General features: G+C 43.1%; 2 protein-coding genes across 2 annotated transcripts; one reads left to right on the top strand and one right to left on the bottom strand.

Moving 5' to 3' along the window:
- Positions 1-14,684: 14,684 nt before the first annotated feature.
- Positions 14,685-23,399, top strand: LOC123154918 (putative transcription elongation factor SPT5 homolog 1). Its single transcript, XM_044573526.1, has 22 exons — positions 14,685-15,137; positions 17,581-17,819; positions 17,905-18,048; positions 18,113-18,274; positions 18,336-18,419; positions 19,003-19,073; positions 19,145-19,502; positions 19,580-19,735; positions 19,849-19,946; positions 20,022-20,070; positions 20,140-20,292; positions 20,386-20,529; positions 20,616-20,715; positions 20,865-21,035; positions 21,107-21,155; positions 21,252-21,343; positions 21,785-21,854; positions 22,162-22,216; positions 22,335-22,446; positions 22,549-22,692; positions 22,807-22,904; positions 22,995-23,399. The coding sequence occupies exons 1-22, from the start codon at positions 14,777-14,779 to the stop codon at positions 23,235-23,237; spliced, it is 3,153 nt and encodes a 1,050-aa protein (XP_044429461.1). The 5' UTR covers positions 14,685-14,776; the 3' UTR covers positions 23,238-23,399.
- Positions 23,400-23,736: 337 nt separating this feature from the next.
- LOC123150385 (uncharacterized) lies at positions 23,737-24,846 on the bottom strand. Its single transcript, XM_044570246.1, has 3 exons — positions 24,617-24,846; positions 24,290-24,460; positions 23,737-24,178 (listed from the first exon to the last, which is right to left on the bottom strand). Exons 1-3 carry the CDS (start codon positions 24,641-24,643, stop codon positions 23,954-23,956), a joined length of 423 nt encoding a protein of 140 aa, XP_044426181.1. The 5' UTR covers positions 24,644-24,846; the 3' UTR covers positions 23,737-23,953.
- Between the last annotated feature and the right edge of the window lie 1,038 nt (positions 24,847-25,884).

Genomic DNA, 25,884 nt, shown 5'->3' with positions numbered 1-25,884 from the left:
CCCGTTTCCATCTCTAACTTCGGATGTACTTGGGTCGCTGGTGCTGCATCGGGCTAGCCAGCTGTCCTCGCCCGCGCAAAAGCGGGTCATGAGGCTTGTTAATGCTGCCATTGTTCTCGGCTTTTCTTGGCCGAGGTGTCTGGCAAGCCATTCGTCTCGGATGTTGTGCTTAAAAGCTGCCAAGGCTTCGGCGTCCGGACAGTCGACTATTTGGTTCTTTTTAGTAAGAAACCTGTTCCAAAGCTTTTAGGCTGACTCTCCGGGCTGTTGAGTTATATGACTCAAATCGCCCGCGTCCGGAGGTCGGACATAAGTCCCTTGAAAATTTGCCCAAAAAGCGTCTTCGAGCTCTTCCCAGCTTCCAATGGAGCTTTCGGGGAGGCTTTTAAGACAGTGCCGAGCTGGCCCTTTGAGCTTGAGGGGTAAGTACTTGATGGCGTGGAGATCATCTCCTCGAGACATATGGATATGGAGGATATAGTCCTCAATCCAGACCCCGGGGTCTGTTGTTCCGTCGTATGCCTCTATGTTTACGGGTTTGAATCCCTTTGGAAATTCATGGTCCAGCACCTCGTCGGTGAAACATAGGGGGTGTGCGGCACCCCTGTATCTGGGTGTACCATGGTGTTCGGATGTTTGTTGTGTTGCATCGTATGCTGGAGCACGCTTGTGTGGTCCATAGATGGATCTGGTTGCGTCGTCCCTTTGATGCGAGCCCTCGTGTGGATCGTGTATTGGCTTATGTGCGGCGTTGTTTGCCGCTCTATGTTGGTCATGAGGTCGTCTATCCGGCCAGATGGCCATGTTAATTTTTGGTTGCGGGGGATCTAAGGCCTCCTCATCGAATTCAGGTAGCAACTTCCGCTTCGGGTAGCTCTTGGTGTGGCGATTACCGTCGTACTTCGCTGCTGTGTTGAGTACTTTACTCCATTTGATTCTGAGCGTGTCTTGCGCAGCCTTGAGCCCTTGCTTCTGCTTTTTTAGACTCCTCGCGGTGGCAACAAGCCTTTGATGGGCATTCTGTTGCTCCGGGTGTCTGTCCGGTGTGATGTCGTCCGGACTATTATCTTCGACGGGGTTGGGTTGTTCGGCTTGATTCTCCTTGTTGCCGTGGTTGGGCGATGGTTCACCCTGCTCTAACGTTGGGTCTATATGATTGTTGTTTCTGCCGAGGCGGGATTTAGAGCAGCGTTTACGCTGCCGCTTTGACTGCTTCTCGAGGGAACAACCCTTCGCCGCGTCCTTCCGTTCCTTGTCGTCGTTTTCGTTGGGTATGTCCACCATGTATACATCATATGATGAAGTGGGCGTCCAGTGCCCTGTGGGCAGTGGTTCCTGTTCGTCTCCTGCATCGTCGTCCATACCGTCGATGTCTTCGGAGTCGAAGTCGAGCATGTCGGTTAAGTCATCGACAGTGCCTACTAAGTGGGTGGTGGGTGGGCGGCGAATTTCTTCGTCCTCCACATCCCAATCCTGTCAAACGTAGTTCGGCCAGGACCCTCCTGACAAGGAGAGAGACCTTAATGAGTTCAGTATGTCATCGAAGGGCGAGTGCTGAAAAATATACGCGGAGGTAAACTCCATGATCAGCGCCCAATCGGATTCGATGGGAATGGGCGTAGGCGGTTCGGAGTCCGTGGCCGGAGAAGGATTCGGTAGTTTGGCCACACGGCTCTCGTGAAGGGTAAGGTCGATATTCGGCTCGATCTCTGCTGAGGGTACGGCCTCCGTCATGGGGTCTATCCACCCGTCCATGGATGGTGCAACTGGCTCCGAATTGAGGCTCGGAGCGGCTGCCGGTGCGATCTCCTAAATACGGTCCGATGTTAGAGCTAAATCATACTCATCGTGACCGCGTGGCGCACAAGGTAGGGGCTCGAATCCGTCGAAGATCAAGTCTCCGTGGATATCGGCCATGTAATTGAAGCTTCCAAACCTGGCCTGGTGGCCAGGGGCGTAACTTTCGATCTGCTCCAGATGGCCAAGCGAGTTGGCCCGCAGTGCGAAGCCGCCGAACATAAACATCTGTCCGGGGAGAAAAGTCTCACCCTGGACTGCATCGCTATCGATGATAGTAGGAGCCATCAAGCCTAACGGCGACAACACAGAGGAACTCTCAATGAAAGCACCAATGTCGGTGTCAAAACCGGCGGATCTCGGGTAGGGGGTCCCGAACTGTGCGTCTAAGGCGGATGGTAACAGGAGGCAGGGGACACGATGTTTTACCCAGGTTCGGGCCCTCTTGATGGAGGTAAAACCCTACGTCCTGCTTGATTTATTCTTGATGATATGAGTATTACAAGAGTTGATCTACCACGAGATCGGAGAGGCTAAACCCTAGAAGCTAGCCTATGGTATGACTGTGTCTTGTCCTACGGACTAAAACCCTCCTGTTTATATAGACACCGGAGGGGCTAGGGTTACACAAGGTCGGTTACAAAGGAGGAGATATACATATCCGTATTGCCTAGCTTGCCTTCCACGCCAAGTAGAGTCCCATCCGGACACGTGACGAAGTCTTCAATCTGGTATCTTCATGGTCCAATAGTCCGGCCAAAGGATATAGTCCGGTTGTCCGAAGACCCCCTAATCCAGGACTCCCTCAATGCCCATCAAATATTATCGACCAAGAGATCTTTAACCATAGCAATACTAGGTTCAACTTTAATTTGCTTAGGGGGTGTAGGTGTTCTAGCATTACTCTTACAAACCACAGTTGAAACTTTAGCATGATCCTTTATTCTAACAGGGAAAGGTGGTTTCTCAATATAAGCGGTAGGAACAATAGGATCAACATTATAAGTGATAGTCTTTTCTTCAACTTTAATAGGTTCAACTACTTTTACTTCAATGGGAGGATTATATTTAAACCACTTCTCCTTAGGGAGATCAACATGAGTAGAAAATGATTCACAGAAAGAAGCTACTATCTCAGAGTCAAGTCCATATTTAGTGCTAAATTCACGAAAAGCATTTGTATCCATAAATGATTTAACACAATCAAACTTGGGTGTTATACCCGACTCCTTACCTTCGTCGAGTTCCCAATCTTCAGAGTTGAGTTTAATTCTTTCCAATAAATCCCATCTGAATTCAATAATCTTCATCATAAAAGAACCAGTACAAGAAGTATCGAGCATGGAGCGATTATTAAGAGAAAGCCGAGCATAATTTTTTTGAATAATAATTTCTCTTGAGAGCTCATGATTGGGGCATGAGTATAACATTGACTTAAGACTCCCCCAAGCTTGAGAGATACTTTCTCGTTCGCGAGGCCAAAAATTATATATATAATTACGATCACGATGAATCAGATGCATAGGATAAAACTTATGATGAAATTCCAATTTCAATCGGTTGTAGGTCCATGATCCAATATCATCACATAGCCTAAACCATGTCAATGTCTTTCCCTTCAAAGATAAAGGGACGACCTTCTTCTTGATAACATCCTCGGGCATACCTGCAAGCTTAAATAATCCACAAACTTCATCCACATAGATTAGGTGCATATTGGGATGTAATGTTCCATCTCATGTAAAAGGATTAGCTAGCAGTTCCTCTATCACACCCGAAGGAATTTCAAAGTAAACATTTTTAGTAGGTTCAGTAGGTTGAGGAGAAACTCTTTGCTCTACTAGTAGGGGTGAAGATACCCCGAACAAGCCTCTCAAAGGATTTTTTTTCCATAGTAACAAGTGACAATAAATTTCAACACACTATATAAATTTTTCCTTACCAAATTCCACCTACCAAAGGCACTTCACTCCCTGGCAACGGCGCCGGAAAAGAGTCTTGATGACCCACAAGTATAGGGGATCTATCGTAGTCCTTTCGATAAGTAAGAGTGTCGAACCCAACAAGGAGCAGAAGGAAATGACAAGCAGTTTTCGGTATGGTGTTCTCTGCAAGCACTGAAATTATCGGTAACATATAGTTTTGTGATAAGGTAATTCGTAATGGGTAACAAGTAACAAAAGTAAACAAGGTGCAGCAAGGTGGCCCAATCCTTTTTGTAGCAAAGGACAAGCCTGGACAAACTCTTATATAAAGGAAAGCACTCCCGAGGACACATGGGAATTATCGTCAAGCTAGTTTTCATCATGCTCATATGATTCGCGTTCGTTACATTGATAATTTGATATGTGGGGTGGACCAGTGATTCGGTACTGCCCTTCCTTGGACAAGCATCCCACTTATGATTAACCCCTCTCGTAAGCATCCGCAACTACGAAAGAAGAATTAAGGTAAACCTAACCATAGCATGAAATATAGGGATCCAAATCAGCCCCTTACGAAGCAATGCATAAACTAGGGTTTAAGCTTCTGTCACTCTAGCAACCCATCATCTACTTATTACTTCCCAATGCCTTCCCCTAGGCCCAAACAATGGTGAAGTGTCATGTAGTCGACGTTCACATAACAACACTAGAGGAAAGACAACACACATATCATCAAAATATCAAACGAATACCAAATTCACATGACTACTTATAGCAAGACTTCTCCCATGTCCTCAGGAACAAACGTAACTACTCACAAATCATATTCATGTTCATAATTAGAGGGGTATTAATATGCATAAAGGATCTGAACGTATAATCTTCCACCGAATAAACCAACTAGCATCAACTACAAGGAGTAATCAACACTACTAGCAACCCACTGGTACCAATATGAGGTTTTGAGGCAAAGATCGGACACAAGAGATGAACTAGGGTTTGAGAGGAGATGGTGCTGGTGAAGATGTTGATGGAGATTGACCCCCTCCCGATGAGAGGATCGATGGTGATGATGATGGTGACGATTTCCCCCTCCCGGAGGGATGTTTCCCTGGCAGAACAAGTATGTGATGTCTACTACTCAACCATCTTCTTGTAGACGTTGTTGGGCCTCCAAGTGCAGAGGTTTGTAGGACAGTAGCAAATTTCCCTGAAGTGGATGACCTAAGGTTTATCAATCTGTGGGAGGCGTAGGAATAAGATGGTCTCTCTCAAACAACCCTGCAACCAAATAACAAAGAGTCTCTTGTGTCCCCAACACACCCAATACAATGGTAATTGTATAGGTGCACTAGTTCGGCGAAGAGATGGTGATACAAGTGCAATATGGATAGTAGATAATAGTTTTTGTAATCTGAAAATATAAAAACGACAAGGTAACTAATGATAAAAGTGAGAGTAAATGGTATTGCAATGCGTTGAAAAAGGCCTAGGGTTCATACTTTCGCTAGTGTAAGTTCCCTCAACAATAATAACATAATTGGATCACATAACTATCCCTCAACATGGAACAAAGAGTCACTCCAAAGTCACTAATAGTGGAGACCAAACGAAGAGATTATGGTAGGGTACGAAACCACCTCAAAGTTATTCTTTCCAATCAATCTTTTGGGCTATTCCTATAAGTGTCACAAATAGCCCTAGAGTTCGTACTAGAATAACACCTTAAGACCCAAATCAACCAAAACCCTAATGTCACCTAGATACTCCAATGTCACCTCAAGTATCCGTGGGTATGATTATACGATATGCATCTCACAATCTCATATTCATCTATTCAACCAATACATAGAACCTCAAAGAGTGCCCCAAAGTTTCTACTGGAGAATCACGACGAAAGCGTGTGCCAACCCCTATGCGTAGGTTCATGGGCGGAACCCGCAAGTTGATCACCAAAACATACATCAGGTGAATCACGTGATATCCCATTGTCACCACAGATACGCATGGCAAGACATACATCAAGTGTTCTCAAATCTTTAAAGACTCAATCCGATAAGATTACTTCAAAGGGAAAACTCAATGCATTAGAAGAGAGTAGAGGGGGAGAAGCAACATAAGATCCAACTGTAATAGCAAAGCTCGCGATACATCAAGATCGTGCCAAATCAAGAACACGAGAGAGAGAGAGAGAGAGATCAAACACATAGCTACTGGTACATACCCTCAGCCCCGAGGGAGAACTACTCCCTCCTCGTCATGGAGAGCACCGGGATGATGAAGATGGCTACCGGAGAGGGATTCCCCCTCCGGCAGGGTGTCGGAACGGGTCTAGATTGGTTTTCGGTGGCTACGGAGGCTTTTGGCGGTGGAACTCCCGATCTATTCTGCTCCTCGATCGTTTTAGGGTATATGGAGATATATAGGTGGAAGAAATACGTCAGGGGAGCCACAAGGAGCCCATGAGGGTGGAGGGCGCGCCCAGGGGGGTGGGCGCGCCCCCTTACCTCGTGCCTCCCTCGTTTCTTTCCCGACATGCACTCCAAGTCTCCTGTATTGCTTTCCTTCCAAAAATAACTTTTCCGAAGGTTTCATTCCGTTTGGACTCCGTTTGATATTCCTTTTCCGCGAAACACTAAAACAAGGGGGAAAACAGAAACTGGCACTGGGCTCTGGGTCAATAGGTTAGTCCCAAAAGTAATATAAAAATGCATAGTAAAGCCCAATAAACATCCAAGATGGATAATATAATAGCATGAATACTTCATAAATTATAGATACGTTGGAGACGTATCAGCATCCACAAGCTTAATTCCTGCTCGTCCTCGAATAGGTAAATGATAAAAGAAATAATTTATGAAGTGTGAATGCTAGCAGCTGCACAAGTTTGATCAATGATAATTTCAATCACCTTTTCTAGCATCATTATATCATAACAATAGTTCATCACATAAAGCTTCTCATGATCAAGTAATAAACTATTCACATGTTAATGTATAGATCGTAAACTTTCTTGAAAACTAACAAACCATGTTATCAGTCATCAAACAATTACAATTCATCTTATTTTCGAGAAGAGTCTATGTCAGAGCTTTGATTTAGCAAACCCCAAATACTCAACTATCATGTAGTCTTTCACAATTGCTAACACTCACGCAATATTTATGGGTTCAAAGTTTTAATCAGACACAGAGAAAGATAGGGGCTTATAGATTTGCCTCCCAACCTTTTACCTCAAGGGTAATGTCAACAATAATAGTTCATGATGCCTTACATCCAATTATATATATATATATATATATATATATATATATATATATATATATATATATATATATATATATATCAGAATCTTTCCAACACAATGTGCTCGCCAAAGGATAAAAATGTAAAAAGGAAAGGTGAAGATCACCATGACTCTTGCATAAAGGTAGAAGATAAAAGTAAAGATAGACCCTTCGCAGAGGGAAGCAGAGGTTGTCATGTGCTTTTATAGTTGGATGCATAAAATCTTAATGCAAAAGAAAGGTCACTTTATTGTCCCCTGTGATAGGGACCTTTATTATGCAGTTCGTCACTTTTATTGCTTCCATATCACAAGATCGTATAAAGCTTATTTTCTCCACACTAAAATATCATACATATTTAGAGAGCAATTTTTATTGCATGCAACGATGACAACTTACTTGAAGGATCTTACTCAATCCATATGTAGGTATGGTGGATTCTCATGGCAATACTGTTTTAAGGGATGTTTGGAAGCACAAGTAGTATCTCTACTTGGTGCGAAGAATTTGGCTAGCATGAGGGGGAAAGGCAAGCTCAACATGTTGGATGATCCATGACAATATATTTTATTTCAGATATAAGAAAACATAATCCATTACGTTGTCTTCCTTGTCCAACCTCAACCTTTTAGCATGTCATATTTTAATGAGTGCTCACAACAATAAAAGATGTCCAAGATAGTATATTTATATGTGAAATCTCTCTTCCTTCAATATTCTTTCATGAATTGTTCAAGTGACCAATACCATGTTTGCTAACCTTCAATAAATTTACAACTTCTACTTCTTATATGTGAAGTCATCACTCCCCATGGGATAAGCATATGAAACATATATAATTTCAGATTTATGATATTCGCTCACTCAAATATTTACTCATAGGATATAAGTGAAGCACACGAGTAAATGACAAACTACTCCAAAAAGATATGAGTGAAGATCAATGAGTAGTTTAAATAATTATGTAGCTATGTGAAGACTCTATCTCTCATTTAATAATTTCATATCTTGATAATTTATTCAAAAAGAAAGCAAAGCAAAATAAAATGACATTCTAAGAATGGCAAACATCATGTGAAGAAGCAAAAACTTAGGATCAACCGAAACTAACCGATAGTTGTTGAAGAAGAAAGGTGGGATGCCACCCGGGGCATCCCCAAGCTTAGACGCTTGAGACTTCTTGAAATATTATCTTAGGATACCTTGGGCATCCCCAAGCTTGAGCTTTTGTGTCTCCTTAATTCCTCTCATATCACGATCTCCCTAAATCTCAAAAGCTTCATCCACACAAGACTCAACAAGGACTCATGAGATAAGTTAGTATAAACCAATGCAAGAACCTTATCATACCCTACTGTAGCAAATCACTAAAATTATTACTCAACATTGCATACTAAATACCTCTGCATATTTAATTGTCCTATCCTCAAATAGAATCATTAAAGAAGCAAACATATGCAAACAATGCAAACACAACAGCAATCAGCCTAAAACAGGACAGTCTGTAAAGAGTGCAACAAGATTCATACTTCCCTAGCTCCAAAAATTATGAAAGAAAATTCCCACCGTATTAAATTTATCAGAGCTTAATATGCAAAAGGTTTCAACATTTTATCACATTCTGACTTTTCTAGGGAATTATTGCAACAACGGTAAACTTTCTGTTTTCAAACAACAACACGAAGACTTGTAAAATGGGCATAGTAAAGGCTACCAATGCCACTTTTATTGAAATAAAAGATGAAAAACATTGTTCTAAATAACAGCAAGCAAATCCTAACAAAATAAATTGACACTCCAAGCAAAACACATATCATGTGGTGAATAAAAATATAGCTCCAAGTAAAGTTACCGATGAACGAAGACGAAAGAGGGGATGCCTTCCGGGGCATCCCCAAGCTTAGGCTCTTGGTTGTCCTTGAATATTACCTTGGGGTGCCTTGGGCATCCCCAAGCTTAGGCTCTTGCCACTCCTTATTCCATAGTCCATCGAATCTTTACCCAAAACTTGAAAACTTCACAACACAAAACTTAACAGAAGACTCATAATCTCTGTTAGTATAAGAAAATAAATCACCACTTAGGTACTATTGTGACTCATTCTAAATTCATATTGGTGTAATATATACTATATTCCAACTCAGCTATGGTTCATACCTTTCGGTACTACTCATAGGTTCATCAAAATAAGCAAACAACACATAGAAAACAGAATCTGTAAAAAATAGAACAATCTGTAGGAATCTGAATCAAACATATACTTCTGGAACTCATAAAATTCTCAAATAAATTGCTGGACGTGAGGAATTTATCTATTAATCATCTGCAAAAAGAATTAACTAAATAGCACTCTCGAATAAAAAAATGGCAGCAATTCTCGTGAGCGCTAAAGTTTCTGTTTTTTACAACATGATCAACAAGACTTTCCCCAAGTCTTCCCAACGGTTCTACTTGGCACAAACAGTAATTAAAACCATAAAACCACATCTAAACAGAGGCTAGATGAATTATTTATTACTAAAAAGGAACAAAAATAAAGAGAGCATCATGAAGAATATGACTAGCACATTTAAGTCTAACTCACTTCCTATGCATAGGAATTTTGTGAGCAAACAACTTATGGGAACAATAATCAACTAGCATAGGAAGGCAAAACAAGCATAACTTCAAAACTTTAAGCACATAGAGAGGAAACTTGATATTATTGCAATTCCTACAAGCATATGTTCCTCCCTCATAATAATTTTCAGTAACATCATGAATGAATTCAACAATATAACCAGCACCTAAAACATTCTTTTCATGATCTACAAGCATAGAATTTTTATTACTCTCCACATAAGCAAATTTCTTCTCATGAATAATAGTGGGAGCAAACTCAACAAAATAACTATCATGTGATTGAAAATTAAGATCAAGATAAAAGTTTCATGGTTATCATTGTTCTTTAAAGCATACGTGTGATCACAATAATCATCATAGATAGGAGGCATGCTTTCATCATAATAAAATTGCTCATCAAAACTCGGGGGACAAAAAATATCATCTTCATCAAACATAGCTTCCCCAAGCTTGTGTCTTTGCATATCATTAGCATCATAGATATTCAAGGAATTCATACTAACAACATTGCAATCATGCTCATCATTCAAATATTTAGTGCCAAACATTCTAATGCATTCTTCTTCTAACACCTTGGCACAATTTTCCTTCCCATCATACTCACGAAAGATATTAAAAAGATGAAGCGTATGAGGCAAACTCAACTCCATTTTTTTATAGTTTTCTTTATAAACTAAACCAGTGCTAAAGCAAGAAACAAAAAGATTCGATTGCAAGATCTAAAGATATACCTTCAAGCACTCACCTCCCCGGCAACGGCGCTAGAAAAGAGCTTGATGTCTACTACACAACCTTCTTCTTGTAGACGTTGTTGGGCCTCCAAGTGCAGAGGTTTGTAGGACAGTAGCAAATTTCCCTCAAGTGGATGACCTAAGGTTTATCAATCCGTGGGAGGCGTAGGATGAAGATGGTCTCTCTCAAACAACCCTGCAACCAAATAACAAAGAATCTCTTGTGTCCCCAACACACCCAATACAATTGTAAATTGTATAGGTGTACTAGTTCGGCGAAGAGATGGTGATACAAGTGCAATATGGATAGTATATAATTTGTAATCTGAAAATATAAAAACAGCAAGGTAACTAATGATAAAAGTGAGAGTAAACGGTATTGCAATGCGTTGAAAAAAGGCCTAGGGTTCATACTTTCGCTAGTGCAAGTTCCCTCAACAATAATAACATAATTGGATCACATAACTATCCCTCAACATGCAACAAAGAGTCACTCCAAAGTCACTAATAGCGAAGAACAAATGAAGAGATTATGGTAGGGTACGAAACCACCTCAAAGTTATTCTTTCCAATCAATCCGTTGGGCTGTTCCTATAAGTGTCACAAATAGCCCTAGAGTTCGTACTAGAATAACACCTTAAGACACAAATCAACCAAAACCCTAATGTCACCTAGATACTCCAATGTCACCTCAAGTATCCGTGGGTATGGTTATACGATATGCATCACACAATCTCATATTCATCTATTCAACCAACACATAGAACCTCAAAGAGTTCCCCAAAGTTTCTACCGGAGAATCACGACGAAAATGTGTGCCAACCCCTATGCGTAGGTTCATGGGCGGAACCCGCAAGTTGATCACCAAAACATACATCAAGTGAATCACGTGATATCCCATTGTCACCACAGATACGCATGGCAAGCCATACATCAATTGTTCTCAAATCTTTAAAGACTCAATCCGATAAGATTACTTCAAAGGGAAAACTCAATCCATTACAAGAGAGTAGAGGGGGAGAAGCAACATAAGATCCAACTATAATAGCAAAGCTCATGATACATCAAGATTGTGCCAAATCAAGAACACGAGAGAGACAGAGAGATCAAACACATAGCTACTGGTACATACCCTCAGCCCCGAGGGAGAACTACTCCCTCCTCGTCAGGGAGAGCACCGGGATGATGAAGATGACCACCGGAGAGGGATTCCCCCTCCGGCAAGGTGTCGGAACGTGTCTAGATTGGTTTTCGGTGGCTACGGAGGCTTCTGGCGGCGGAACTCCCGATCCATTATGCTCCTCGATCGTTTTAGGGTATATGGAGATATATAGGTGGAAGAAATATGTCAGGGGAGCCAGGAGGGGCCCACGAGGGTGGAGGGCGCGCCCATGGGGGGTGGGCGCCCCCCTACCTCGTGCCTCCCTCGTTTCTTTCCCGACGTGCACTCCAAGTCTCCTGTATTGCTTTCCTTCCAAAAATAACTTTTCCGAAGGTTTCATTCCGTTTGGACTCCGTTTGATATTCCTTTTCCGTGAAACACTGAAACAAGGGAAAAACATAAACTGGCACTGGGCTCTGGGTCAATAGGTTAGTCCCAAAAGTAATATAAAAATGCATAGTAAAGCCCAATAAACATCCACGATGGATAATATAATAACATGAATACTTCATAAATTATAGATACGTTGGACACGTATCACTCTGCCGGAGCCCTAGTTTGGTTCCGCCAAGGTTTCGCCTCGATATGGCGGCGCTTCGTCCCGAAAACTTTCTTCTGATTTTTTCCAGGGCGAAAGACACCTTATACCAGAAGATGGGCATCGGGGGGCTTCCAGGTGGCCCACGAGGCAGGGGGCGTGCCTAGGGGGTAGGGCGCGTCCTCCACCCTCGTGGACGGTGGGTGGCCCCCCTCTAGTGCTTCCTTCACCCAATATTTTATATATATTCTAAAACTGACTTTCGTGGAGTTTCAGGACTTTTGGAGTTGTACAGAATAGGCCTCTAATATTTGCTCCTTTTCCAGCCCAGAATTCCAGCTGCCGGCATTCTCCCTCTTCATGTAAACCTTGTAAAATAAGAGAGAAAAGGCATAAGTATTGTGACATAATGTGTACTAACGACCCATAATGCAATAAATATCGATATAAAAGCATGATGCAAAATGGACGTATCAGGTCTTTCCCTCATTGGTGGGAACCCTTCCCTCCCCCTCTAACCTATATATACTTGATTAGGCCCTTTTGTGATACAAGTTTGGAGCCTCCTCTAGTTCATCTAGTTCTAGTTCTAATTGATCCTAGTTAATCTAATTAGAGCTAGACCTAGTTCCTCTAATCCTCATAATTAGAAGCCCCCATGTGTTTCTAATCTCCTCCCTCTAATTCTTCAGCGATGATCAACTCTGGACGGTGAAGCGCTGCCAGATCGTGAAGACCGTACGCTTGCAACCAAGTAGAGAGGTCGTGCTTTTGGTCTTCCTTCGAGGGATCGTTCGAGGGTGGTTCGCGGGATCATTATCAACGGTTCGAGGGACTCCAAGTATGATCCACACTGACTCGTCTACTTTCGTTGCACTCTGGAATCGATAACAATCATTGGTCGAAACCTTATATGCATCTTCATATTGTACCTGGGTGATCATACGACAATTTTTGTTTTATTTTGTACTATGTTTCCCAACAGTAATGGCCATAATTCTTCACCCTCTTCGGGAGGTGGGGGGAGGGTGGTGACCTCCATCGTCAACACTATCTTCTTCTTGTCGGAGGTGACCTCCTTCTCGTTCCTGACAGAGGCGACCTCCTTACCCTTCCTGGCAGAGGCGACCTCCTTGCCAGCCTTGTTGTTGCCTTCGAGGACGAGCTTCTCAATCTGTATTGAGCATGAACTAATACTTGATTGAAAAACGTACTGCACGTATGATCAAGTAAATTACCCAACCTGGCTCTAGGCTACCACCAGTATGACTACAAGCTCATTGAGGTGGATGACTACAAGCTCTATCACGAGTCTGTTCAAATCCTCAATCCATCCAGATTCGTAGAACGTGTGTATGAAAACCATCAAATCAATTCAAGGGTTTGTTCAAACCATCGACGGTTCGAGGGTTTCCACAGACTGGCGTTCAAATCCTCGAAATCCCTACCTGTGTGTGTTCAAACCCTAAAATCATTTCAATCAATCCCAAATCACAATGGACTCAACCGATTCCTAATCAAAGCCTACCAACCGTCAATCAAATAGGTGCAATCTACAACCTACGGTAAATCGAGCCACCCCTTATTTATGCTACAGAGGGGGACATAGTACATACCACCATTGACGCAGAGGGAGTGTTCGCCGCCGGTACTCGTCATGCAGATCTTGTGGGCGCTTTCGGGGAGAGACAAAGGGGAAATTGAGCGATGGGGGGAGGGGAAAGTGAAGCGGTGGGAGAAGGGGAGAGTGAGCGGTGGAAGGGGGGGGGTCGAGGCGAGTTACGGCGCCGCAACGGGAGCCAACACGGTTTCTGCCGCATGTACCCACGCGTGTAGCATGTCGCTCCCACGTGCGTCCCCTCGCATTCCAGGGGTCTGGCTTGCTGGAAATAGCCGACTGGGAGTTTCCAGCGAGCCAGACCAAGAGGTGCTTTAAAGTTCGCGTGGGCCAAGATTTTGACATGGCCAAATCTACCAAACAGGCCAAAACTGCACCTTGATGGACCTAATGCAGATAACCAAACGCATCCTTGATGCATCAGATTGAATGATGGTCTCCAATCCGCTGTCTGTGGACATTTAATGTGTCCTTTTTATTTTTGATGTACGCCGTTGAAGATACCCTAAACCCCCTCAAGTAACTATTTCAGCACTCCCAAAAGCCCACTTAAAATGAACATCCCAACAATTGGAACCCCTAAAAAAAGAAAGAAACAATTGGAAGTCAGGCCATAGGATTGAGCAAAAGTAGCATCAGGATCAGATGCTCAAAGGAGTGTTTGTTCCCTGCCGCACCCCCGTTGTTCTAGCACGAAAGAGCAGATCGGCAAGGCGCAACACCTTTGACTTGACTGTATCCAGGAGGTGACGCTGTATTTTTCATTTTCAGTGAAAAAAAAACAGGTGACGTCGTCGTACCCGGATTGTCTGTCAGAGAACGGAAAAGGATATACACACGAGAGGGTATCCACTTACGGTCCAACCAGTGGGCCAGCGGAGCCAGCCCATCGAGTTCCCGAATCGTAGAGCTCCCGACACGATCCAACGGTCCAGAGCGCGACGCGACGCAGCCCGCAGCCCCTCAGTGGGCTAGCCCAGGCTACACCTCGCCTTCGCCTGCGCGCACGGGCACGACTCGTCTGAGGAGAGGAGTTTCCCCTTTCCCCTCGACGCCCCTTCGCGAGCGCCCGAAAACCTAGCCGCCAAATCCACCCATGGCTCGCCGCGGCCGCGACGACGACGACGACGAGGTCGAGGAGGAGGAGGAGGACGAGGAGGAGGCCTACGACCTCGACGACGAGGAGGACGACGAGGGGGACGACTACGAGGAGGAGGCGAGGGGCCGGGGCAAGGCGGCCTCCCGCTCCCGCGCCCCCGCCGGCGGGGTGCGGAAGAGATCGCGCCAGGACAACTTCATCGACGACTCGGCCATCGAGGACGACGACGAGGACGAGGAGGACGACGGCGGGAGCCGCCCGAGGAAGAAGGGCGGCGGCGGCGTGCGCGGGTTCTTCGACGAGGAGGCGCAGGTCGACGAGGACGAGGAGGAGGAGGACGAAGGCGAAGGCGAGGATGGTGAGTTTTAGTTTTTGCGCTATCCGATTGCGGTTACGATGCCATGCTTTGCATATCTCCGCGGCCTTTGGCGAGATCTGAACCTGCCTGGCTTGATTTGCAGAACTAGATTTGAGGTGCAAGTGATTTTTTATCCTGTTCTGTTCTTTGGTGCTGTTATTATTTTTATGCATGATCTGCGGTAAGCGATGTTGGTGGAAATATTAGGACATAGTAGTATTGAATTTTACCTAAGCTAGGTGTCAGCGATTTTGATGCCATTCTATGGCTTTCTTTAGTCATAAATTGGAGCTTGTTATCGTTTAGTTGTCATGGGCAATGGTTGCACACTGAGACTTGTGGTTATTTAGTACTCCACCTCCGTCCAAATTACTTGTCGCAGAAATCTATAAAAATGGATGTATCTTGAACTAAAATACGTCTAGATAGATCCATTTCCGCCACAAGTAATTCTGGACGGAGGGAGTAGAACTTTGTATATTCCGGTCATTACTTGGTAGTACATGCTCGTTCAAGCTTAAGCTGATTTGGTTGCTTCAGTTCTGATCTGTTGCTGTGCTTATGTTCATTGAGAGGTGGTGAAGATTTTTGATGCCCATCTTCTAGTAAAATAATTTGAATACTAATAGGATGACGTTAACCCCCTTATTGATGCTATACTCTATGGTAATGTTTGATCCTGAGCTTGGACTCGAGTCAAGTCGAGAGTTTTTTCAGGCATGTGAACTTTCCTGTTTGAAAGCACACTTAATGTTTATAGATCTTTGTTTCCTTTTTGTTCATTAAAATTATGCCGAAATTGTGCTCCCTATAGAGCTATAGACAAGCTGTTTCTGAATAAATCTATGTTATCACATCCTACATGGAACAGAACTAATCGAAGATTATGTAGTATTAACCACTAGTAGTAGTAACTAGTAAGTACTTCCAGTCTTGTGTCAAGCAGACCATGCGTATGACCTAACTGAACAACACTACTTCCTTTTCTTGTCTTGGGTAGTTATCTAAATTCATAGAGTCTTCCGAATGCTGGACAAAATAGCTGTGAATACAACTTGATCTGGTGCAGTTAAAAAGTACATATTAAGCTTGACATATCTTTTGCTACCATGGTGAAAACCAGTTAATTATTGATCTGTAAACTGCAGCACGGCTTAAAAGATTCATTGTTATGAGCAAGGAAAATAGCACGACATTATGTCCTGTATATTTGACTGGTGTAATTGTGTGATGCCAGGTTTGCCCAATATAAACTATGTCTCCTAGTAGTAAAAAGAAATCCGCCAGATTTCATATTCCCCTGCTTTTATCCTGAACATTGGTGACCACAGCATTTATGAAATACATCACGTGGATCTGTAAGTATGGTAACCAATCATAGTGTCATGGCTAAAATGATAAACAGATCGTGCAATTTTCCACAATTTGAAAGAGGGGCTGTAAAGGATATTCAGTATGGTGTCATCAAGGGGTTCAATGTGTAAACACAATTTTTTAGATGGTCAATTTTATTGTTGAGCCGTCAGACTGAATTGGATGACTAAGATGGTCTGCGTCAAACCCCAAGTAGTACTTCTTATATTGGTATGGATATCGATAGATAATTTCTGAAGAAACACTTGATATAATCTATTTTGCACCTGTCCTCATTGTACCCGTCAAAATCTTCACGTGCTACAAAATACAGTGCATGGTTCACTCAAAACCCTAGAATTGCCATTTGAATGGGAGGAGCCAACTAAAAACTATTTCTAATGGAGCCTTTTCGATCTATCTCCTGCATTTTGTATTACATGACAACATGCTTCATGCTGGTAACCAGTGCTAGTATCTGTAAATGACACATCAGGTCCCGAGCAACATATCTTTTGGCACTGATGGTCCCACTAATTCATGACAGATCTGAGTCATAGCTCTCTTGTTCCAATTGATTGTCAGAATCCATGAAGAATCATGCTTTGTCAATATGATGATGGTTCCCCTGGTTCTAGTAGGTTAAGGGAAGCAATGGTTGAACATTAGCAAAACCATCTGGTATTTTTGTAGCAGTTTTCTGATCTATTTCAGTACATCTGCCATGTATCTGCCACTAGCGGCGTTGCATTTGTGTAATAGAAATGACTGTACTAGAATATAAAATTGATTGACCTGCCTTTACTGCTGCTTGAGGATCAGAGGATCTGGATTGAACTAATTGACGAATTAGATGGTTATTTACGGAAATAAATGAGACGTTAGTGTGTTGAGATATTGTGATGGCTATTACAGAAAATTCAGTGTTCTGTTAGTGTTACCAAGGAATTTAACACTATTCAGATGTGTACTGGACGGATGCTGAACTAGTTTCATAACAGTTATCATACTGATTTACAGAAGCAAGGCTAGATAGGTTTCTAAATTCTAATGCTCTGCCTCTGATCTCTGTTCATTGGCCATTGTTCAGACTTTATCAATGATGCTGGAGCCGACATTCCTGATGACGACGCCGGCAGGGGCTCCAGATCACGTCACTCTATCCCTATGAGGGACGAAGAAGAGGATATTGATGAGATTGAACGACAAGTACGGGAGAGATATGCAAGATCTACTCATATTGAGTATGGAGAGGAAGCTGCAGACGTTGAACAGCAAGCTCTCTTGCCATCTGTGAAAGATCCAAAGCTTTGGATGGTGAAATGTGCGGTAGGGAAGCTGTAGCTTAATTGAACTACCTGCCATCTTTTCTTAGCACTGTCTGTACTCTACTAATGTCACGTTATGATTTCAGATTGGGCATGAGAGGGAGACAGCAATCTGTCTAATGCAAAAGTTCATTGATAGGACAGATCTCCAGATAAAGTCTGTTGTTGCGTTAGATCATTTAAAAAATTATATTTATGTTGAAGCGGAAAAAGAGGCCCATGTCAAGGAGGTATGCATATGCGTGGCATTATATTTCTTTTGGTAGCACAGCCCTACTAATTATTTATATGCAGGCTTGCAAAGGTCTACGAAATATCTATGCTTCGGCAAAAATAACGTTAGTCCCAATAAAAGAAATGGCAGACGTCCTCTATGTTGAGAGCAAGAATGTTGATCTTGCAAGGGATACTTGGGTCCGAATGAAGCTGGGAGTATATAAAGGTGACCTTGCTAAGGTACGATCACATCACTTCTCTTAGATATGTTTCTCTAGAAACTAAGATGGTCTTTTTGCAGGTTGTTGATGTTGACAATGTACGCCAAAGGGTAACTGTGAAGCTCATCCCTAGAATAGATTTACAAGTTTTGGCTAGTAAACTGGTAAGTCACATATCTCTTTTTTTCTAAATCTTATTTGGCGTAACGATAGGTTGATCTGTGATACAAGATGATACTACCTCTAACTTAATATAAGATGAACTGGAAAAATGTCTTATATTAAGGTACAGAGGTGTATATCATAAGTACTCCCTTTGTTCCTAAATATAAGTCTTTTTTAAAGATTCCAACGCGGACTACATACGGAGCAAAATGAGTGAATCTACACTTTAAAATATGTCTATATACATCCGTATGTAGTCCTTATAGAAATCTCTAAAAAGACTTATATTTAAGAACGGAGGGAGTAGTATTTAAGTTATCCTTTTTCATGTTATTTTCTTTTGTCCCCTCTTGTGCTTTTTTCTGAAGGCAAAACATCTGTTCGCTGAGTCCTGAGTTATTACATATTACTCCCTTTGTTCCAAAATAAGTATCGTGGTTTTAGTTCAAATTTGAACTAAAACCACAACACTTATTTTGGAATGGAGGGAATACTTGCTACGGATTGCTCTGATTGTTATGACTACGATTTAGATTCCTTGTTTTGGATGGTATGAATTTGATGGGTAATTTATAATTTCAGGAAGGGAGGGTGGTTGCAAAGAAGAAAACCTTTGTACCACCACCAAGATTCTTTAATATTGATGAAGCCAGGTGTTCTCCTCCTCCTCTGTCATCAATTATTTTATGTTTTTGTCATTGTTTGCTAACTTTCACACAAATAGGGAAATGCACATACGCGTGGAGCGGAGGCGGGATAAAGACTCTGGGGAATACTTTGAGATGGTTGATGGCTTGATGTTCAAAGATGGTTTCCTGTATAAACCGGTCTCAATAAAATCAATCCACACACAGGGCATTCAGCCATCATTCGATGAATTGGAGAAGTTCAAGAAACCTGGCGATGACATGAATGGGGACATGTCTAGCTTGAATACTCTGTTTTCTAATAGGAAAAAGGGACACTTTATGAAGGGTGATGCTGTCATTGTTGTTAAAGGCGATCTAAAAAACTTAGAGGGTTGGGTTGAGAAAGTAGAGGACACAACTGTCCACATCAGGCCAAAAATATCCGATCTTCCGGTAATTATTTGCACTTGTAGCTATCATTAACATTAGCTGTTTGATCTGGTGAATTATGCATCTCTTTGTAACTGCAGAAAACATTAGCCTTCAACGAGAAAGAACTTTGCAAATATTTCAAACCTGGAGATCATGTGAAAGTGGTATCGGGTGTCCAAGAGGGTACCACCGGCATGGTTGTTAAAGTTGATGGGCATGTCTTAATCATTTTATCAGACACAACTAAAGAACACGTGAGCAATTTTTGTCCAATTTAATAGTTATTATGTTTGGAGACGACTCAGTCTAATCTGTACTAAATAATTTACTTCTTAACTGTGTTCTCATCTTTTCATGATGATTACAGATACGTGTGTTTGCCGACCATGTTGTGGAGAGTTCTGAAATCACCACAGGAATTACAAGAATCGGTGATTATGAACTACATGATCTTGTTCTTTTAGAGTAAGTTGTCTTTCCAGTGTACCATAAGGTTAGCTCATTTGTGCAAGTGCTTACCTTAATTTCCAATATTTTCAGCAACTTGTCATTTGGGGTTATTATAAGAGTGGAAACTGAAGCATTCCAGGCAAGTTTGTTTCTCAGGATCTTTAATGGATGTTCAAGTCCACAAAATATTTACGACACTTATGTTTAGGTTCTGAAAGGAGTGCCAGATAGACCTGAAGTGGTGCTTGTAAAATTAAGAGAAATAAAAAGCAAGATTGATCGGCGTACATCAGCGAAAGATAAGTTTAATAATATGGTTGCAACTAAGGATGTTGTCAGAGTTGTCGAGGGAGCATGTAAGGTGTGTATCCTTTCACATTTATTATTATATTTGAGCAGCACTTTATTATGTAATCCCAGTACAGTTACATTCTTTTTTTGCCTCTTGAACTAGGGAACACAAGGACCTGTGGAACACATACATAAGGGGATATTGTTCATATATGATAGGCACCACCTTGAACATGCAGGCTTCATTTGTGCAAAAGCACAATCGTGCATTCTTGTCGGTGGATCGACTGGTGGCCGTCGTGGAAATGTTTGTGCTGGAGTATTAGTACTCTTGGTAAATAAAATCTGATTATGTTTTTGTGGATTAACTTGCCATTTGTTTTGTGCATGCAGGGTATGGATGCTGCAGATGCTAGGATGGGTGCTTTGAGATCCCCGGCAAGCATCTTGCAGTCTCCAGGAAGGCTGCCCCCAAGAGGACCACAAATGAACTGTATGAAACTTCTGTGCCTCATTTTGTGAATGTGAAAAATATGTGTTCTGCTTCAGTGTTGATTCTCAGCCAGCTCCGTTAATTGGGCAAACACGGTAGCTTTGTTAACTGAAGCTGATGTAGTAATATGGCCTTGTCATTCAATGCAGATGGTGGAAGATTTGGAGGAGGTGGTCGTGGTGGAAGAGGACATGATGCCTTGGTTGGCAAGTGTATCAAAATTAAATCTGGTCCTTACAAAGGGTACCGTGGCCGCGTTAAAGAGGTGACTGGGGTGCTTGTGCGCGTGGAGCTTGATTCGTTAATGAAGATTGTCACAGGCGAGTAATCATATTTTATTGCATTCTTTGATTTCTCATGTGCTTGTTGCTAATATGGTACCAAAATACAGTTAAGAGGGATGATATTGCCGACACACCTACTGTTGCAACACCATTCCGGTAATTCTCTCTCTCTCTCTCTCTCTCTCTCTCTCTCCCTCTCTCCGTTGCATTTTGGGCATTTGTTCAATTACTAACAGGACTTATTATCACCAGTGAGCCCCGATTTTCGTTGGGCAGTGAAACACCAATGCACCCGTCTAGGACGCCACTACATCCTTTTCAGACTCCAATGCGGGACCCTGGAGGTATGATTGCCTTCTGCCCTCATGTTTCGGCCATTCAACCATCGCATGTCAAATAATATTATCACCATGATCCATCGTGCTCACGTTCCCAGCTGTTTCATTTCAACTTACAGTGTTGATATGAACTGTTGTTGAAAGGATACTATCTGATTGTTACCTTTTGTTGTTGTTTATTTTGATACTCTATAACCTCAGCAGTGCTCAGTCACATTCTAATCTTAACTATGCGATCAAACGTTTCAACCTACTATGCGATCAAACGTTTCAACCTAAGTAGGCTTCTGATAAGGTCATGAGAAAGTTGACGTTATTTGCGCCCTTTCAACAAATGCTGGTTGAATATAAAACCAACGCATCAGTATTTGCGCTATTCATTCATAGTCGTACTTGTCATTTATTTTCTATGCTTATGTATTAACAATATCCTTCATTTTTTTACAGCAACACCGATACATGATGGAATGCGGACCCCGATGCGTAGTAGGGCCTGGGCTCCTATGAGTCCTCCAAGGTTGTGCAGCCTTTATATAGATATACTCCCTCCGTACCAAAATATAAGACATTTTTGCAGTTCAATTTGAACTGCAAAAACAATTGAACTGCAAAAACGTCTTATATTTTGGTACAGAGGTACTCCCTCCGTCCCAAAGTAAGTGACTCAACTTTGTAGTAGCTTTAGTACAAAGTTGAGTCACTTATTTTGGGACGGAGGGAGTAGTATATTTCTGATCCATGAAGATAGATCTCTTGTCACTAGGGTGTATTATTGTGTTTGTGTTTATGTGTTGATGTTCATGACTTTGTTGGTAATTTGCCAGAGATAATTGGGAAGATGGAAATCCTGATACTTGGGGAAGCAGTCCAGCTTACCAGGTTAGTACAACTTTAGTACTAACTGGGAAGATGGAAATCCTGATACTTGATGACTTGTTTATTTGTTCCTATTACCTTCTATATCTGATCCCACATTTTTATTCTTGTTAATTTTCAGCCAGGAACACCACCAGCTCGGCCATATGAAGCCCCAACACCTGGATCAGGGTGGGCAAATACTCCAGGAGTTAGTTATAATGACGTCCCAACTCCTAGAGAGGGCAACTATGGTAATGAAATTTGTGCAAGTATCTACTTTGTGTTACTTAATGTGATATGCCATTACTGTGAAAGACGTATTTATTTTGTTCTAATTGTTTCTGTTCTCTTAGCGAATGCTCCAAGCCCATATGTGCCTTCCACACCTGTTGGCCAGCCAATGACACCAAATTCTGCTGCGTACCTTCCTGGTACACCTGGTGGTCAACCAATGACTCCAGGCAATGCTGGAATGGATATAATGTCTCCTGTAATAGGTGTGTGTTCTCAGCATTATTTGTAGAATTGTTTTATTAAAGTGCCATCAGAATCACCAAAATAGGCAAAGCAGCCCAGATAACTCATCTAATTATATGCCCAAATCCTTGCAGGTGGCGAGGGCGAAGTTAACTGGGCATTGCCAGATGTGTTAGTTAATGTCTTGGCGGCAGGTGATGAAGGACCTGGTGTGGTCAGGGAAGTGCTTGGGGTATGTGTCGTGGAGAGCATCGTTGGCTTCCAAGATGTCCATGTGAAGTGTTTTGCGCCCTAAGCTGACCCTGAACGTTTGAACTTGCAGGATGGAACTTGCCGTGTGGCACTTGGGTCGTCAGGCAACGGAGACATTGTGACGGTCCTTCCGACTGAGCTCGAGGTCATCAGACCAAAGAAGAGTGACAGGATCAAGATCATGAATGGTACCTTCCGCGGATTTGTTGGAAAACTTATAGGAATAGACGGTTCTGATGGCATTGTGAAGCTCGACGACACCTATGAGGTCAAGATCTTAGATATGGTGATTTTGGCCAAACTGGCGGCTTGAGCTGGATGTATATTTGTAACCTGTCCCTCATATAGCCTTTGTTGTAACAAGTGTCGTTGTTTTCTCAATAAAACATATGTTATTTTTGTTTCATTAGTTGTATCCCAGATTTTGACATCAATAGAAAAGAAAAAAAACCCATGAGGGAAATGTTTGTCCGCAGCCATTGTTATTTCCATTATTCTCTTCTATGGATTTGGTGGTGTCTGTTGTCTTCAGTCTAAGTGTTCTTGTTGGGGTTTCCTTTGTAATGTAGAGGTGTGGTGGGTTCATGGTTGTGGAGCATTCAGAGTGTCGGGTCGACGGTGAGGTCATAGGGTTTTATGCTTTGTATGTGAACTATTTGTGCGTCATGTTTTTTGTTAATTAATTGGGTAATTCTTTTCTGCTTAATCAATCAATTGGTGAGGCAATTCTTTTGCCTCTGTTTCAAAAATAAAAATAAATCATTCTCTTGTGCTCTTGAAGTGTCCAAATGAGTAAGAAGAGATGTATAGACTGGCCAAGTAGCATCCCAAAATCAGACTCGATGATAATGGCGCACTGTATTTGTGAGGTTCGTATCCCATTTGTACAAAAACTGCTATCTCCTGGAGCTTACACCGGAGCAAAGTCGTAAAGAACAGATCGATGTATTATTGTACGTACGCAAGGAAAGGAAAAACTGCAGCCGAGACATCACGGCCTGTACTGTGATTGTGCTCCTCCCGGCCTCCTCAGGCAACGTCTTGCTTGCACTGCTGGAACACCTGGAGGAGGTTGCTGTACGGGCACGGGCTCCTGGATGACGGCGACCCGGCGACGGCGCGCTGGCGCTTGCTGCTGGACGGCCGCGAGTCCGGGCTGGGCGTCGGCCCCGGCTCGGCCTCCCCGAGCAGCTCCTCCGCGTCCTTCTCCTTCCGAAGGGTCTCCAGGAACGACTCCTTCACCACCCCGTCGATCTGATACGACCAAACATCACCGACAGAGAGAGAGAGAAAGGTAGGACATCAATTCCGTTTCCGATTTTCCAAGTTCCATCCAAACCACAACGAACGCAGATGGGCGCTCACCGTGAGAGGGCAGAAGTCCGGCATGGGCCAGCAGACGGGGCCGGCGTCGTCGGGGGGCTCCGGCATGGGCTCCACGGGCTCCATCTCCACCTCGTCGCCGTCGACGCTCCCGGCGACATCCTCGTCGTCATCCGCCGCCGCCGCGGCCACCGCCTGCTCCTCGACCTTATCCTACACGCCCGGCGCACCGCAGAGAGTCAAAATCAAAGTCAACGGAAATCGGGCGAAGAGAAGCGGAAAACCAAGGAAGGAAACCCAATCGCGCGGAGGAGGCGGGGGAGATGGAAAGAGGCGGAGATGGGGGAGGAGATCTCGAGTTCCAAGTACCATGAAGCGCGCGGCGATCTCGACCATTCCCCTTCTGCTCTCTCCCCGCACGCGCTCCCTCCTCTGTCCCGAAGATCTTTTTCGGATCCTTCCTTCCTCTGCGGCGGCGGATTTGGAACGGGGGGCGGGCCTTTTCGGGGGTGGTTCGCTTCCTTTTCCGTGGTGGTTTGAAACCGGGAGCGCGTAATAGGGTGCTTGTTTATGGGTCGAGAGATTCGGGGGAAAAGGCAACGGCTACTTTTTGTGCGCGCTGGCTGTGCCGTGCGCCCGTGCCTAGTTCGCTTGCGGGTTTACCGAGGTAGATCGGATTTGGGGGACGGAAAGGCGCGCGGTGGAGCCTTCTGATGAGATCGTGTCCCCGGTGGCTGGTCGGTGGGCCTAATAACAACACGATCAACTCCTTTCAAAGAGAGAGAGACACACACAGTCACACAGTCACACACACCAGCAACAATTTATTTAGGCGGAATTGGTTGCGGCACTACTGGACCACCAACCTTGCATCCTGCAGGAATCAAACCCACTCTTTGACCTTGGATGGGTACCATTATGAAAATGAAAATTACAATCCAAGAGGTGGCAGAAGCACCGGTTCACGACAGGGCTTGATGGTACATGGGCCACTTCATTTTCAACTTCCAAAAGGGACCTAAAGCGAATTAAATTATAATTTGTGTTGTTTGGGCTTGGAGTGGTTGGTCATCAGTTTAGTTGTGCAGTCTGAAAAACAGTGTAAATCCGTAGGATTATTTATTGCAGGCGAATGTGTGACAAATGATCAACTGCAATGCAAAGTCTTTAAATACAGAGGAAACCTGGCAACTTATGCCCGTCTAGAAAAGATATCCACTGACATCATGTTGGTGATGATCTATGGGCCCTCAAAACATTTCCCGGTACCTCTCTCATTTATTCATGAGATTTGGGTCGAGTGGTGATTTGTGTAAATCTCCCATTTAGTTGGAATAGGGCTGCCAATTTGCCTCTTGGTTTTCACTGCGAGGCCATGTGGTTGGTAATCCACATTTGCGAGGGCGTACAGCAAGTTGTCCGAATAACACATAGGGAGACGCACACTGGCTTGCCATTTTGCACAGATTTTTATTTCTGCCTTTTCTGTTTCATGTTTTTTGGTTTTTGACTTGGTTTTGTTTGGTTCTTACCTTTCAATTTTTCGGATTTCTTGTTTTTCTTTTTTCCCTTTCCCTTTTACTTATATCCTTTTACCTTTTGTATTTCTTCTTTTAAAATTATACACTTTTTGTAAA

The sequence above is a fragment of the Triticum aestivum genome, chromosome 7A, assembly GCF_018294505.1.
Source record: "Triticum aestivum cultivar Chinese Spring chromosome 7A, IWGSC CS RefSeq v2.1, whole genome shotgun sequence".
NCBI lineage: Eukaryota > Viridiplantae > Streptophyta > Magnoliopsida > Poales > Poaceae > Triticum > Triticum aestivum.
The sequence above is the reverse complement of the archived record's forward strand: the minus strand, read 5'-3'. Positions and strand labels throughout refer to the sequence as shown.

Excerpts from the sequence above, each read along its gene's own strand:
- LOC123154918 (XM_044573526.1), top strand. The coding sequence starts at position 14,777 with ATGGCTCGCCGCGGCCGCGACGACGACGACGACGAGGTCGAGGAGGAG. Across the intron at positions 20,293-20,385 it reads TTGTCGAGGGAGCATGTAAG|GGAACACAAGGACCTGTGGA; the intron begins GTGTGTATCCTT and ends CTCTTGAACTAG. Across the intron at positions 21,855-22,161 it reads GCTCCTATGAGTCCTCCAAG|AGATAATTGGGAAGATGGAA; the intron begins GTTGTGCAGCCT and ends GTAATTTGCCAG.
- LOC123150385 (XM_044570246.1), bottom strand. The coding sequence starts at position 24,643 with ATGGTCGAGATCGCCGCGCGCTTCATG. Across the intron at positions 24,461-24,616 it reads AGATCGCCGCGCGCTTCATG|GATAAGGTCGAGGAGCAGGC; the intron begins GTACTTGGAACT and ends CCGGGCGTGTAG. Across the intron at positions 24,179-24,289 it reads CGGACTTCTGCCCTCTCACG|ATCGACGGGGTGGTGAAGGA; the intron begins GTGAGCGCCCAT and ends TGGTCGTATCAG.